Here is a 14,022-nt window from a genome sequence, read left to right as displayed (position 1 = left end):
TCACAAATTCTCAGTCTCCCACACACACTGTCCTTACCAGTGATGCAGCTGAAAACAAAAACAGTGGATGAATGACAGCCTTGAGTATAGTTTCTGACTTTCATATCACAAAGATTTATTCTAGTCTAAATAGGTAGGTAAACTATTCTGGGGGGGAAAACAGTGCTGAAAGTCTACTCTATGAGAAAAGGCTATATGCCTATTTCTGGTCTGTAGATACTCTTCCTCCATCTGTCCTCATTCCCTTCACCACTGACCCATGCTGCTCTGACGCTAACAGGACTGTCGTCTCTTCTCCCTCACTTTCATCCTCTCTCCAAATTATCTGTCGTCCTCTTCTCTGCCTCCATCTCCTTCCTCTCTCCTTGCCTCCATCCCATTTTGCTCTGCCAGTGGTATCCTGGTGGTGATGGAGAGCCTCGTCTCCCTCTGTGAGCTGCTGTCCCTAATGAGGCTCCTCGGCCACACACCGTATCAAATTAACAGGCTGCACCAAACTATTACAACCCAAACCCACGAGCCGGGCCCCAGGCAGACCCAGCACCTCACCTCACTGCATCGGTGATCGCACTCCGTGATTGATAAGATGTGATGCAAACAAAGACAGTAGGGCAGGAGACGAGGGGAGAGACAGGGGGTAGAGGAGAAAGAGAGAGAGAGAGAGAGAGAGAGAGAGAGAGAGAGAGGGAGTCAAATTAAAGATATACACATCTGTATTTTCCTGCAAGGAAAAATATCTGTCTTTCCAATGAGTAATTACCCTCTTGATGGAATAAGTAATGTGGGGAAAAGGTCACAGATTGCCTGTGTGAAGAATATCCATTTTATATTCATTGAGGCAACAGTGATTATTGCCAAAGACTCTCAAGGCCTCTCTTAAGCGCCGGACAAACAATGCACCCAGGTCATCTGAAAATGTGTTTGTATTCTCTTTAAAAGCCTGTTTTCACAGTTTTAATTCATCTTTGTCTTTTGGCAGCAGAAACTTCCAAAAAGAAAAAAAAAACAAACATCAGCATTGGCTCACATCAGGCCTAAAATATAGCACTTGGGTGGGAATGTATGCACAGGAGAGTGTGTTATGCTCTAACCATCCATCTGCCTAATTGGATCTCGAATCTTGGAACACACACTTGACATGCTCTGATAAGGTTATAATCTCCCTTGCGCCTTTATGGCATTAGTTCCCTGTTTTAATTAATTAGTTGCCTCAAGTTTAAGCATGACATTCCTTTATAACTGTGAAAGAGGAGGGAATGCAGATACGCTGTCCAAATTACAGTCACACAGTACACGTGTGTTCATTGTTCAGCAAAGAGTTGTTTACAGACGTTAAAGGAAAGGCTAAATATTTCAATCAAGCTGCAATAACAGTGGGATTACCCTGCAAGGAAAGATAACGGTGTGTCTCTCTGGAAGACAAACCAAGAGAAGGTCATTCCTGAATAAACGTCGCCAATAAATTGGCTCCCAGAGAGAAAAAAGACCCCAGGGTTATTTTACAAGACAACAAGACTCCTATAAAAAAGCTTAGTCCACAGTCTATCACAGTGAAAACAGGGATGTCCCAGACAACCACCTCCTGGCTAGACTGATAGAGAGGACTGAAAACACACATGGAGGAAAAGACAGATGCAGAAAATGGGCCATAGTGGGCAAACGGAGAAAAGGAAACTCAATGTATGGAAGATAGATGGATACAGGAGGAAGTGGACAGAGGGATAGAGGGACACAATATGATTAAGACAAAAAAAAAGAAGAGGTAGACAGAACAAAACAGACAGCCAGAGACAAGAGAAAATGTTAAGAGCCTAAGAGACAGAGAGAGAACAATAAGGATGTGCTGTGTGGGGAGATGCAGTGCTGGTTTAGGATGACGGCTTCATCACTGTGCACAGGCTCTTCAAACCCTCCTCATCCAACCCTGCTGCCAACAGGCTTCCCCAGCTACATTCCTCATGCTGCAACAGCAGTTAACAGGCTAGTTTCCTCAGACTGCTCTGCTCTGTAGTCCACACAGACCAACACGAGCAAACACAGGCACAGAAAATACCTGTTTCACCTTCCAGCGTTTCAAAACATGATAGATATTATAAGGACATATTTTGCCTACAAATGGAATCATTCAATTTTTTGGAAAATCTTGGCAAACAGTTACAACACATTAGTGGAATAAATCTGAAATATTGAGGTTATTTTTGTTTTCATTTCTAATCTGAGACATTATAACTCATAGAACAGCTTGAGTGAAAACACACCTATTCTCTGATTCTGTATCTCTGATTTTTTTCACAGTGTCACAGTGTCAGAATCCAAAACAAGCGTGTGAAAGATGATATTAGGCCTGGGTCATGACAGAAAAGCTTGTCGGATGTGCTTAAACTGCAGATGGGCATGTCCCAAAACATATGGTTACAGAGGAGGTCTCTCTTCCACTCTGAGCTCTGAGCTCAGCTTTCTCGTCTATCAGATAGTTTGTACAGCCTTCACTTGGTGGGGGAAGATGGATAAGAATTTTTTTTCAACAAATTCAAGAAAGCATGTTTGTGTGCATGCGTGTTTTATTCTCACATACTCCCACACAACCCAATACACACCGATGATCCTGGTACTGGTTTCAGTACATTGTGCATTTGTGTCCCTAATTTGGTGTCTCAATGTCTGTCTGGCTTTTTTTGCGTGTCCATCTGTTCCTGTCATGTCCTTCAACAGCTGCAGAGTGCTAGCTGCCCACTTGCACACACTCACACCTAAAATGCTCTCTGTCACAGTCAGAGTGTCAACAGGCCTGACTTCCTTTCCAATTTGACTGCAGCCATTCCAAAACACACAGGTCTGCAATCAGACTGGTGCCAGCCATCTCCCTGTCTATTACTAATTCAGTCCGTCATCCTCTCTCTTTCGCTCTGTTGCTCTCTCTCGCTCTCTCTCACCAGACAGTAAAAAACAGACCAATAACCTCTGTCAAGTAACTGGCTGCAACAAAGACACAAACTACAGTCTGAAGTTCCATCACCACTTTCAGGAAAATGAATATTTGACACATCAAATGACCCAGAAGAAAGCACGACAGCTGTGTATGCCTCTATCTGTGCATGTGTGTGTGTATTAACAGAGATCGTGTGTGTACTGCAGGCCCCAGGTAGCCAGCAGTGGGTAGGAATTCTGCCCTGTCCTCCTCTGCAGTGGCCTAGACGTGGATTAATGGTGTCATTAATCATACCTTTAAAATGAATGACTTCAGCACCTCCAACCTGCGCCAGAGTGGCTGCCCAGTCCCTCTCCCCTGCACCCCCACCCCTCCCTAAACACTCAGCTGTAACGGATGGATAGCGGGTCTGCCATCCCATCCATCCTTGGCTTGGCACAGCTTGGCACAGTCTAGCACAGCCTGGCACAGCGGGATATCAGAGGCCAGCAGGAATGCTCTTGCCAGTACACACCATTTCCCCTCACTTCTGCTGCTAGTTTTTGTCTGTGTCCGTGTGCGTGTCAACGTGCACTCAGCGAGTATGTTCAAAAGGCAAAACACAAAGTATTCTCACCATGGAAGGAAAGCGAAAGATATGGTCATGTTTCTTGCAAAGACAGTCCAACAGCTGCTGAAAATGTTCAAATGCAGGGATGATTTCTGCAACTCAAGGTCTCTCTGTGTAATGATGTTCACCACACATGGGGGAGGTTGTGTGTTATGGTGGGAGGAGGTGTGGCAGATGGAAAGAACAAGAGATAAATCAGCTGCTTCTAATCAAATGAAGGTAAGGCACCAGACTTAGGTCCACTGCCAGCCTTAGAGAAAGCATATGTAGTAGTTCTGATAGGAGTGTGCATACAGTGTTTTTTTCCGCTGTGTAACTGCACTGTGAAAATCACACTGTCTCCATAATTTCCATTACACCAACCTGCTTGGCTCCATCAAGCAGCTGTTGCAAGCGTATGACTTACTTAATGTTTGATTCATTAGAGTTGCTTGATCATGTTTTAATTAAAAACAGCAGATTATTAATTCATTTTTAGATTATTTAATTAATTGATTAAATACTTAATCTATGAAATGTCAATAAAACAGTGAAAAAGTATCTATCACAGTTTCTCACAAACCAATGTCTTCAAATATTTTATCTTGTCCAACCAACCATCGGAAAGCCAATGTTATTAAACTGACAATTACATAAAATAGAGGAAAGCAGCAAATGCTCACATTGGAGGAGAAGGAACTTAATAACATTTGACATTTTTGCTTAAAAAAAAATCAATGAAACAATTAACTGATGTCAAAAAATGACAGTCTTTTCTGTCAATCAACTCATCAATTAATTAACTGAATGTTTCAGTACTAGTTTATGCAGTTGCTGCCATGATATTCATTATCCTTCACAATGATATAAAATCCCAGCACAGTGGGAATTTTTATTCCATGCAGTTATGGTGTTGCTGTGTTTCGCCATAAATAAAAAAAAAAACCAAAAAGCTTATCCTCTGCTATGACTGTGCACTTCTGAAAGAACATGAACTGTTCATAATAATATCAGGTAACATAATCACTCTAACCAGTACTGCATGTGTCAATATCCAGAGGAAATATATTGACATCTATCCAGCACCAAAGCCACGCACAAAGCTGTGTGTGGGTTGTCTGAGCTCCACTGCTGGATGACATTCATCGCTAAGTGAGGGGGAGGGAGGTTATCGGGCTGGAGCTTTAGATTTCTCATTTCATCAATAAGTCGTCAGTGTTCCTGCTCTTCCTCTTTCCTCCCACCTCCTACACCTTCCACTCTTCAGCTTCGCCAAATGACCCTTCATGCCACAGAGGCTGCTGGCCATTTTCTAGTAGGCCAGACACACACACACACACACACACACACACACATACACACACATAACCCACTGGACTGTACGTCACTGCTAAAGTGAGGGAAACACAAAACTATTTTTAAAACATCAGTTTAGCCAGGAAATGTTTTGCTGGGCACGTGTGCTGTTTTTCAGTTCAACAGCTACAACCTGGTTCTTCTTGTTCTGGCCACTGAGCATCACATAAAAGCTACAGCTCTTTTCTGCAGCTCTTTGACACTTTTTGGTTTTCAGTTCCCTCTACAGTTTATGGGGTGAGATTTGCTGCTGAGCCACTGGTAACAACCAAAGTAAAACAAGGAAACAGCCAAACCATGCTCATTTACAAAGTGAGAGTCTTTTGTAGATAATTATTTAGCAGTGAAATTCTCTCACAGTTCTGAAGTAGAATGTCTTTTATTAAAAAAAATTGCTTCAGCTTTTGTATTGTGCTGTCATGTTTGTTCCAGGACAAGGATCAACAAAAAGAATTACAATGGTGTGATGGAGAGAGCAAAGGAACAAGAAGTGAATCTACAAGTAGCTTTAGGAGGAGAGTATTTTATTGTAACATGTGGTGTGTGCTTGCTATCTTCATATCTGTCCCAATCTTTAAACAGGATGAAAAATAAAATGTATATCAGGCTGCCTCAGCTTGCCACAACAGTATGTAGAGAAACATCATCACACTTAATATATTAATGTACATTATCATTTGCTAAGTTTTCTAACAAACTGGCTATGATTAAGCTACAGACTCTGAAAGCTGTAGCTCACTCCAGGGGGACCTTGTTCCTGTCCTGTTTCTTTAGAAATAAAACCCAACTCAGCTCACATTACATAATGCATTTTTTTGACAAGAAGCTAAAATAGTATGGCTCCCACAACAGCACCAAGCCAAAAAGAAAAAAAAAAAAAAAAAAAGAGACCAAGACCACCTGACACCAGTTCTGGCACTGTGGAGCACTGCTTTTTGCCTCACTCAGTACCACCGTGTCAGATCAGTGTGTAACAACTGTCAGTCATTTCTCATGTGATCACGTAGATGTGACGTAAGTGGGTAGCTCGCTTCTGACAAAATGACCACTGAATGGGGCGTAGATGTAATGACTAGTCAGGGAGCAGGGTGGGAGAGTTGTTTCACTGTTTTCTCTTAAAAGAGTCAACGCCCTGTGTTGAAGAGAAAATCTGACAAACACGATTTTTGCAGCTATGTAATGTTGTTGGGAACTTAATGCCATGGTTTTTTCCCTAAAAAGAGGCTAGATTAAGTATTGGAAAACAATCTTTCTTGCTTTGTTAAGCTACCAAGATAATTAATAATCTGCTGGGGTTGCAGGACGTCTTATGTCATCATTTAGAAAACTTATTGCTCTGCCTTTGTGGCAATAACTTACTTAGCCCTGCAGCAGAGCCCAATTTTACTTGCACTATTCTTGAGCTATGTCATCGCTCAACTGAGGAAACAAAAGTCATCATCGCTCACAAAGCATGTATCAGCAAGTCTTGATTACAGCCCAAACACATGAGGTAAATATAGATCTTACTGTGAGAGTATGACTTGCATTGCTGCCTTGGCCATTTAGCAGCTCCTTTTGTCTTCAAGCTAATATATAATACTCTTAGTTTTATGGTTTTACTTATTTTTGATGTGATTTCAGGTGTTGGACGCCTGGTTAGGTTTGCTACTGTGGAGAATGCTGTAAACTCAGCCATTCAAATGTGCTGTGTGTCAGTGCCCTCGAAAGCATTTCCTGCTAAACACAGCAGTGACTCGTGCATGGAAAGTTCTCCCACATCATGTGTTCATCTCATGTCTGTCACAACTTGTTGGCTCCATCATTAATCCTCCCTGTTTTTTTTATTTTGCTTGTTTTCTTTCACTTAATTTTTCTCAGCATTATGTTTGTTACTGTATGTGAACCATAGAACTGTCTTGAAGACTTAAATAAAGACTATAAACAGTGGCATCATAATAAAGATTTGAGCTGCTGTGAGTTGATTGCATGGCCCCTTAACAGTTGTTGTTGTGAGACATGAGAGGAAGGAGAAGGGTGTTAATTATTCACTTCCCTGTCCAGTTTTCAGCTACTGGCCTTGCAGTCCATGCTTATTTATAGCTGCCTATAATCAGCTGCGGTAATGCATAAATGTGTTGCTGAGGTAATTCTTAAGCAACCTTTCAAATGCACAGAGGCAGATGTGAGTGAAAAGAAGGAGATGAGATGATAACTGCAAAACTATTGTGTGCAGCACGAACACACTAAACCACAATTCCCATACTAATAAAGACATATTTCCAGAAGTTCTGAAAAAAGAAAAATTGACCTTTACAAAGGTGCTACTGTCGGTACATGCTCCGGATATTCCTCAAGTTGCAGCTCGAGGCAATAAAAGCAGGGTTGCAGGCCAGGAAATGTGCCGCCACATGTACCTGCCATTGCCTGGGGCAAGTTTTCACTCCTGTGAGAGAGCATGGAGGAGATGGAAACCATTCAGCACACCATGCCTCTGTTCTTTCCTCTTAAACTGTCCCCACAAACTAACCCACAGGAGCTGTATTATGAATTTGTTCCCACTTCTCTGCCTCTACGTCTTTCTCATAGGTGCCTCTCTTTACTTTTCTGTTTCTGTTAGTCACTCTTTCTATTCAGTTCTCCTTTCATTTCTCCGCCTTAATCTCCCTTCATCATCTCTCTCTCAGTGTCCCCACCTCCAAATATGCTCCCTCATCCGCTCAGGCCATTGCCAAATTGGTAATATTCCTGGCATTTATCCTGTAGAGCCAACAGGGGGCTTAGTGCTGCACTATCATGAGTAATTGAAATAATCAACTCCATTGCTAATGACTCATCTCCTTGTCACTGGATGCTTGTCTCCACATCACTGGGAGTGTGGTACAGAAGGTGCCAGTGCCGGGAGACATTTCCCAGCACATTTCTCAGACCGAGAGAAAGAGAAATAACGATCGCTGATCTACTGTGAGTCAACCATTATGGAAAATATCAAGGTTTTTTCCCTCCAGGCATTCTGGCCCTGTTGCACAACTCTCCTGCTGCTAAATGACTAGGCATGACCTGAAAGACGAGATGAGGAGAAATTGAGGTTACAACTTTGACACAGTGTGTAATAAATTCACCACTGGCATTAAGTATTTCACACCAGAGGGGTTATTTTTGTCTGAACACCCTCCATACACTCACACACACACACACACGCACCCACACACACAGACACACACACCTCAACACACACTTTAGGTGTGGTGGCATTGCTATAGCTTGAGGACTGGCAAGTGGCCTGGACTGAAGTGTGTTTGTTTGGGAGAGCTCAATCATGCAAGTTGTTTGTACAACAGGCCTCCTCTGTACTGTGGGAAAACTGTCACATGGTCGTCTGCCTGCTGGCTGACTGACGACTGACTGACTGACTAAGGAGAATAAGGATGAGTGTGTGTTCATTGAGAAATGGCTTGATACAGACTGCTCTGCAGTGCTTGCCCTGCCTCTTGTACTTGTCAGTGTAACAAGTCTCAACAGCTACAACAATGTAAGAGGGAACAGAGTCAAGTGGAGCAGATAAAGTAACATCGCAAAGTTGATGCTAGCTTTGTTTCCAACAGCTCCTCCTGTGATTAGGTGCTGCTGCTTGTGTTGTGGTATGCAGGGAATGGCCAAACTGACAGCTGAGGAGGTTTGTGTGTGTGTGTGTGTGTGTGTGTGTGTGTGTGTGTACTGGGGGCACTGTGAACATATCTGTGTGTATTTATATGTATGAAAGAGACGACGAGATGCAGAAAGAAGGTTATGTGTGAGTGTTATATACACCCACCTAGAGCACAAGATACACACCTTCAATACAAAAACTCAACATGCCAGAACACCAGCTGACAATGAGGAGGAAAAAAAAAAGTCCTCTTCCAGGCTCACACACACACGTTCGACAGACTTACATGGATTCAAAGATAGCACATGCAATAGCTGACGCGTGTAGACATGACAAACATTCGAGGCACTCTGGAAACACACACACACACACATACACATACACAAACAGACACAGGAAATGTTATAAAGACAAAGTGGCTGTGCACATATCTTCACATAACTGCAGGTGGTGCAGTAAGCCCCAGCCGGCAGCCAGTGTGGAGCGGCTTATGGGGCGGGGAGGGGGGGGGGGGCTGGCTTTTCAGGTTAAGAAAGTCGTGACATGCCCCTCCAGCAGGCCCATAAATCAGCCAGCTCAACCTCACTAAGGATGGCTCTTGGGAGAGAGAGACACAGAGCACACACATTATGGCACGAGCGCCAGCCAGTACAGAAACACACAAAGTCATATACAAATGCACAGTGGCGTGTGCGTGCCGACAAACGCGTGCACACACACACAGCAGGACTGCACACTGTTATGCAAACAGTTGTGGCACTTTTTGCCTCGGGCCTTTCACACCACACCTCTCACTATGTGGTCGAATGTGTGTGTTTGTGTGATTAAGGTGTGAATATTGTGTAATCAAGGAATTATAATTGTATCTTCAAAAGAGCACATCCGGTTTCTGCATCATTTGACTTTACACTCCTTTAAAAACATGTGATCTTATGTGATTCATTTCAACATGCCGTTAAATAACATGCAAATTAGTCACTCTGTTCCAAGCTAAATAAAGATCAATGAGGAGGATCACTTGAGTGTCTAGAGACGGCACATGCAAGCATCTGATGCAAGCTGTTTGGCCAGTGGCTTTCCCTGTGCAACAAGCCATTCCACTCTCTCACCTCTACAGACACTGCTCTTCCTCTGACTATTAGATCACACTGCTTGCAGTAAAAACATGCATGAAGCTTAATAATCAACCAGGCTATTTTACTCATGACGTTGCAATGGCTCATAAAATTTTAAATGCAAGGGAGAGAGGGGAGGAGTGTGAAAAGCCTTTTCCAATCAGCATATGAGGCTGACCTCATACTTGCTGTTAACAATGATGTCACATGCTTATACAGAAAGCGTCACATGCAGAATCATTGTACACACTGAGCTAACTGAGGTTTAGAACTAAAAGCTTTGTAGTTACCTACAGCAGCAATGGCACATTAACATGTTTTGATAACCTCCTAACACCAGTAACTTTACCTTCAGTCCATTAGCTATCCTGAACATCCAGTGTCTGATGGTTTTTACAAGTAAGGTGATTTGTTTCATGATGTAAAAAAAAAAAAAAAACAGAATCTGCTAAAGTAAGATTTAATTGAGTCTCTAAACCATCACTGCAGCTTCCTTAATAAAACTAAAACAAGAAATGTTCCCTCAGTTTTCTATATAGAATTACCATTCATGGGGTATGTAAATGAGATTGTTACAAAACAGCTTAGTCACACTATTGCTTTACAGAGAAGATCCTGTCTGATCACCACCAAATCTCTGCTAAATGCAGTGCAAAACCACAAGTGATTATGCAACACTAAAGATACTAGGTGCCTAGTTCCAAGAGTTTTTTGACATGGATGAAATATAGTGAATAATAAATTACTGTAATGGATCAGAAAATTTAAAAAAACAAAAAAACTTGGCAGAGCAAAAACATGCTTGCGCGTGTGTGTGTGCGTGTGTGTCAGCAGCTTGAAGTAAATCTTGTGTTGAAACTCAAAACCGAAAGGTTGCACACTAAAAAAGACTGATTTATTTTCAGTCTAGGTCTTTTAACTGCAAACACTTTTTATAAGAAACTATCCTTTACAGACACTGATTTTACAAGTTGAAACAGTTAAAGTCCGTTTACGAGGAGGTCGACTAACCGTTTTATAGATGGCAAGAATTGGGCTGGTGGTAAATTAAAAACTTGCTTTGACAGCCATAAATAGTAACGTTTCTGATGTGTTGGCATGTTTGGGGTTTGGTGTTCATCTGCACCCATGAAAGCAGGAGCTGAGAAAAGAGGGAAGCTGTTACAGCTTTGGCTCTATCTACAGCCAACAGTCTGAGAGCTGAAGAAAACTGTATTGTTAACAGTGCAGGTCGTCATTAGGTAAAAAAAAAAAAAAAACTACTGTCTGGAGAGTGAAAGAGAAAAGAGATGAGAGAGAGCAATGGTGACAGCATGAGAGGAAGATGCCAGCCTCTAGCTTCACAAGTGGTGAGGTCCTTTCTTGGCTACACTGCAGCAGCCCGTGCAACAGCTCCTCTCCCTCCTGTTTTTGCCTACTAAATTCTGAGCTTGCACTTCTGCCTGACCAGTGCAATGTAAGAATGAGAGATGCAGCGATTACTCTGGGAGAATTTGGCCAGAGAAAGTGAAAGAGCAGCACCTGACCCTCATTAAATCATTTAGGTACCCTTGAGCAAAGCATTTAACCCACAACTGCACAAGTGGGACTGACCTCAGCAGCAAGTGGGAATGTGTGCAAGTGGGTAGTTTTTTTGGAGCAAGGTATTGTTGAAAAACAGCATTTATACTCAGCGTTTCTACCACAGATACAAAAATGTTTAAAGACAATCAGCAACATACTGTACCTCTTCAGTCACACATGACACTTGTGAAACCATCCATCCATCATTAAGGAATAAATCCATGGATGATTAAGAATATTAAAAGGATGACAGCCGAGCTGAAGACATCCACTAACAGCTCTACTTAAAACAACGCCCTGCCAGCTCAGTCAAAACAGCAGAAAAAACAAGAACTGGTGATCAATACATATGATGTCTGAAAGCAGGGAGCCTGAAAACAACACTACCTCCAGTTTCAAAAACAAGAGCAACCAGAAACAAAAAAAGTGCTGCCAAATGCAATACATCCAATTGCACAGCTATGTCAAGTTTAATCTTAAAGGCACAGAAGAAACTTGGAATGATCTCAAGATTCAAGTGATACTGCACAAGGCTTGTTCAGATTTTTTTTTCCTCCACCTGAGAGAGCCGATAAATTTTGTACTCAGCTGAGGCAATGACTGGGCCAGAGGTCAAACCAGTAAGACAGATGAAAACACGAGATTGTCTGGAGACCCATTAAAAGGAAATTGCTGAGGAGAGACAGAGACATTCATGTCCTGTCTTTGTGGGAGCAATGGGAGCAAGTGGGTGTATATGTGTTTATATATAATACAGTACGTGCAGGAGGGTGAGCGGTACTGTTATATGGTAGATGATATGACACTGACAGTATATCAAAGTCTAAATAGTGATATCTTGTAGTCATCTGAATTCCAGAAACATCCATTTGAGGTCTGACATTTGTAAACATTTTCTGAGCTTTCTTTTCATAGGTCTATGTAGGAGAAGAAAACAACCACCACATGTTTTGTTTTCTCCACAGTTTTCATCATTTTCTTTTCCCTCTCTGTGCATTCTTTGTTCTTTGTCATCGCTGTGCTCATTTAGCCACAGAATGAATGTGTACTCTGACAAAGCTGTGTGGAGAATGTGGTTCAGCTGAATTCTTATGTTAGCACACAGCTATTGTTGTCTCTGAAACAAAAAAAAAAAAAGGCCTTCCTGGAAATCCCTGCAAGTGGCTGCCTCCACGTGCACACAGTTCAGCAGAATAAACATCTAAAAGGCACCTCTCCCTTTATTGGTCCTACACCTCCCAGGTGTGTTTTTAAATCACTTATGGGCTGGTATGATTTCTCAGGGCAAAGTCACTGCTTTTGAAAATGTTTTGACATCTTTCATGACACACAGGTTGTTTCTGCTCTGCTGCACCTGTCATGTAAATTGACATTTGGCCTTCTGAGGCTGTTCATTAATTCAAAGCTTGGAAACATAGGGTCGAATCACACAGCATATTAATTAACACTCCACTACGACATACAAGATGAAGTCATAGGAAAGGCACAAATCCCTTGCTTATCACTTAACCTGCAATTACTGAAGGTGTGAAGGTGGATAGGGGTAAGTGACACAAAAAAAGAGAAAACTAAAGAACCAAAGAGGGAGACTGAAAGTGTTGATCTACCTGCCATCATCTTCTGGGCCTCATATGGCTCCATGTAGCCATCATTCTCAGTTGTCACTTTTTCTGTGGTGGTCTGTGTGCCACCAGCCTGCTCAGCATCGAAAGGGTCCGCATAGTCTTCAAGGATGATGAGCTGCAGGAGGGAAAAAAAGAGGAAAGGTGAGATGTTGGGAGGGGGAAAAAAAAGTGAAATTCATTTTGCTGCTCTATTGAACGCTACAACATGGGTAGGTGTCAGGAGAGTTGTGTGACAGATACTCCTGTGGCCTTGGATGGGGCCAATTGATATCCATGAAGGCAGGCCAGGAGATAAAGGGAGAAATAGATAAATAACACTCCCACCTCTTTATGCCTAAGCACACCACCACAATGCCTCAGCTTTTAGCCTTGCAGCGTGCTCTCTGCTACTGCTGGTCTGCCTAATTATATGATAGCCCAGTGACAGGCCTACATTTCAAAAGTAGAGGAAAGAGGACCAAAAACTGCTCAACTTTCTTAAGAGAAACAATTTGGCAGATTTATGCCGAGCTGGCAGTGAGCCACGGCTAATTGCAGTCTTGCTCTTTTGCTGAGCATTTTGTGCAGTGGATGGCAATTAGGTGGATGTCCTGAGACCCAGAAATACAGCCGAAACCTTAAGGGAGAGGAGCAACAGTCCGCGTCTATAGTGCCTTGGGGGGATGTTTGTTTCCTTGAAATGTTTGCTCTATCTACCAGGATGCTGCTTCAAAAGTAAAAATCTTCCCTTTGAAAGGAAACAAACTCCCATCTGAGCCATCTGTCCACTTGGACATTGGATCTAATGAGGGGGTGTGAGTGCAGAGGTTTGAGACAGCTGTTAGAAAATGGACTTTTTCTCTGTTGAGGCTCCTGACAGTCTAGTCCTGCCAATCAGTTGGCAGAGGAGAAGGACACCTCATGTTCTGTAACTTGGAAACATCTTAGCAAAGAGCTTTTAAGGGTAAAACCAGTGCACAAACAAGGAAACATTTATGCAAACACCTAAGTGAGCATGTAAATACGAACGTGACTGGCACTACACCCTATGAGTCATGTGTAACAGGAAGGGATTTGGTCTCATTATAAACAAGCTCATCACTCATCTGGTGGATGGGGCCGGGCAGGGCAGACTGGAGGTGGACCGAGCCTCATGCCCGCCGTGCTGTGCCTCCACCTAGCCACCTTTCCTGAGAACAACCACCGTCCAGCTTAGCCACAGAGAGAGCACGTTTCCC

The 14,022-nt window shown here is 42.7% G+C and overlaps 1 protein-coding gene across 4 annotated transcripts in view; it reads right to left on the bottom strand.

Annotated features, from left to right (window-relative positions):
* LOC139627665 (SH2 domain-containing adapter protein F) overlaps positions 1-14,022 on the bottom strand; it is a 97,258-nt gene that overhangs the window by 68,034 nt on the left and 15,202 nt on the right. For all 4 annotated transcript variants that reach the window (XM_071488657.1, XM_071488658.1, XM_071488659.1 and 1 more), the window contains exon 2: positions 12,788-12,920. In XM_071488657.1, coding sequence (XP_071344758.1) covers positions 12,788-12,920 — 133 coding nt within the window. The remainder of the gene's footprint in view (positions 1-12,787; positions 12,921-14,022) is intronic.

Source organism: Trachinotus anak, unplaced genomic scaffold, assembly GCF_046630095.1.
Source record: "Trachinotus anak isolate AG129_WGS33_773 ecotype Australia unplaced genomic scaffold, CSIRO_AGI_Tana_v1 ptg000011l, whole genome shotgun sequence".
Lineage (NCBI taxonomy): Eukaryota > Metazoa > Chordata > Actinopteri > Carangiformes > Carangidae > Trachinotus > Trachinotus anak.
Note: the sequence above shows the minus strand (reverse complement) of the source record. Positions and strands in the feature narration are given on the sequence as shown.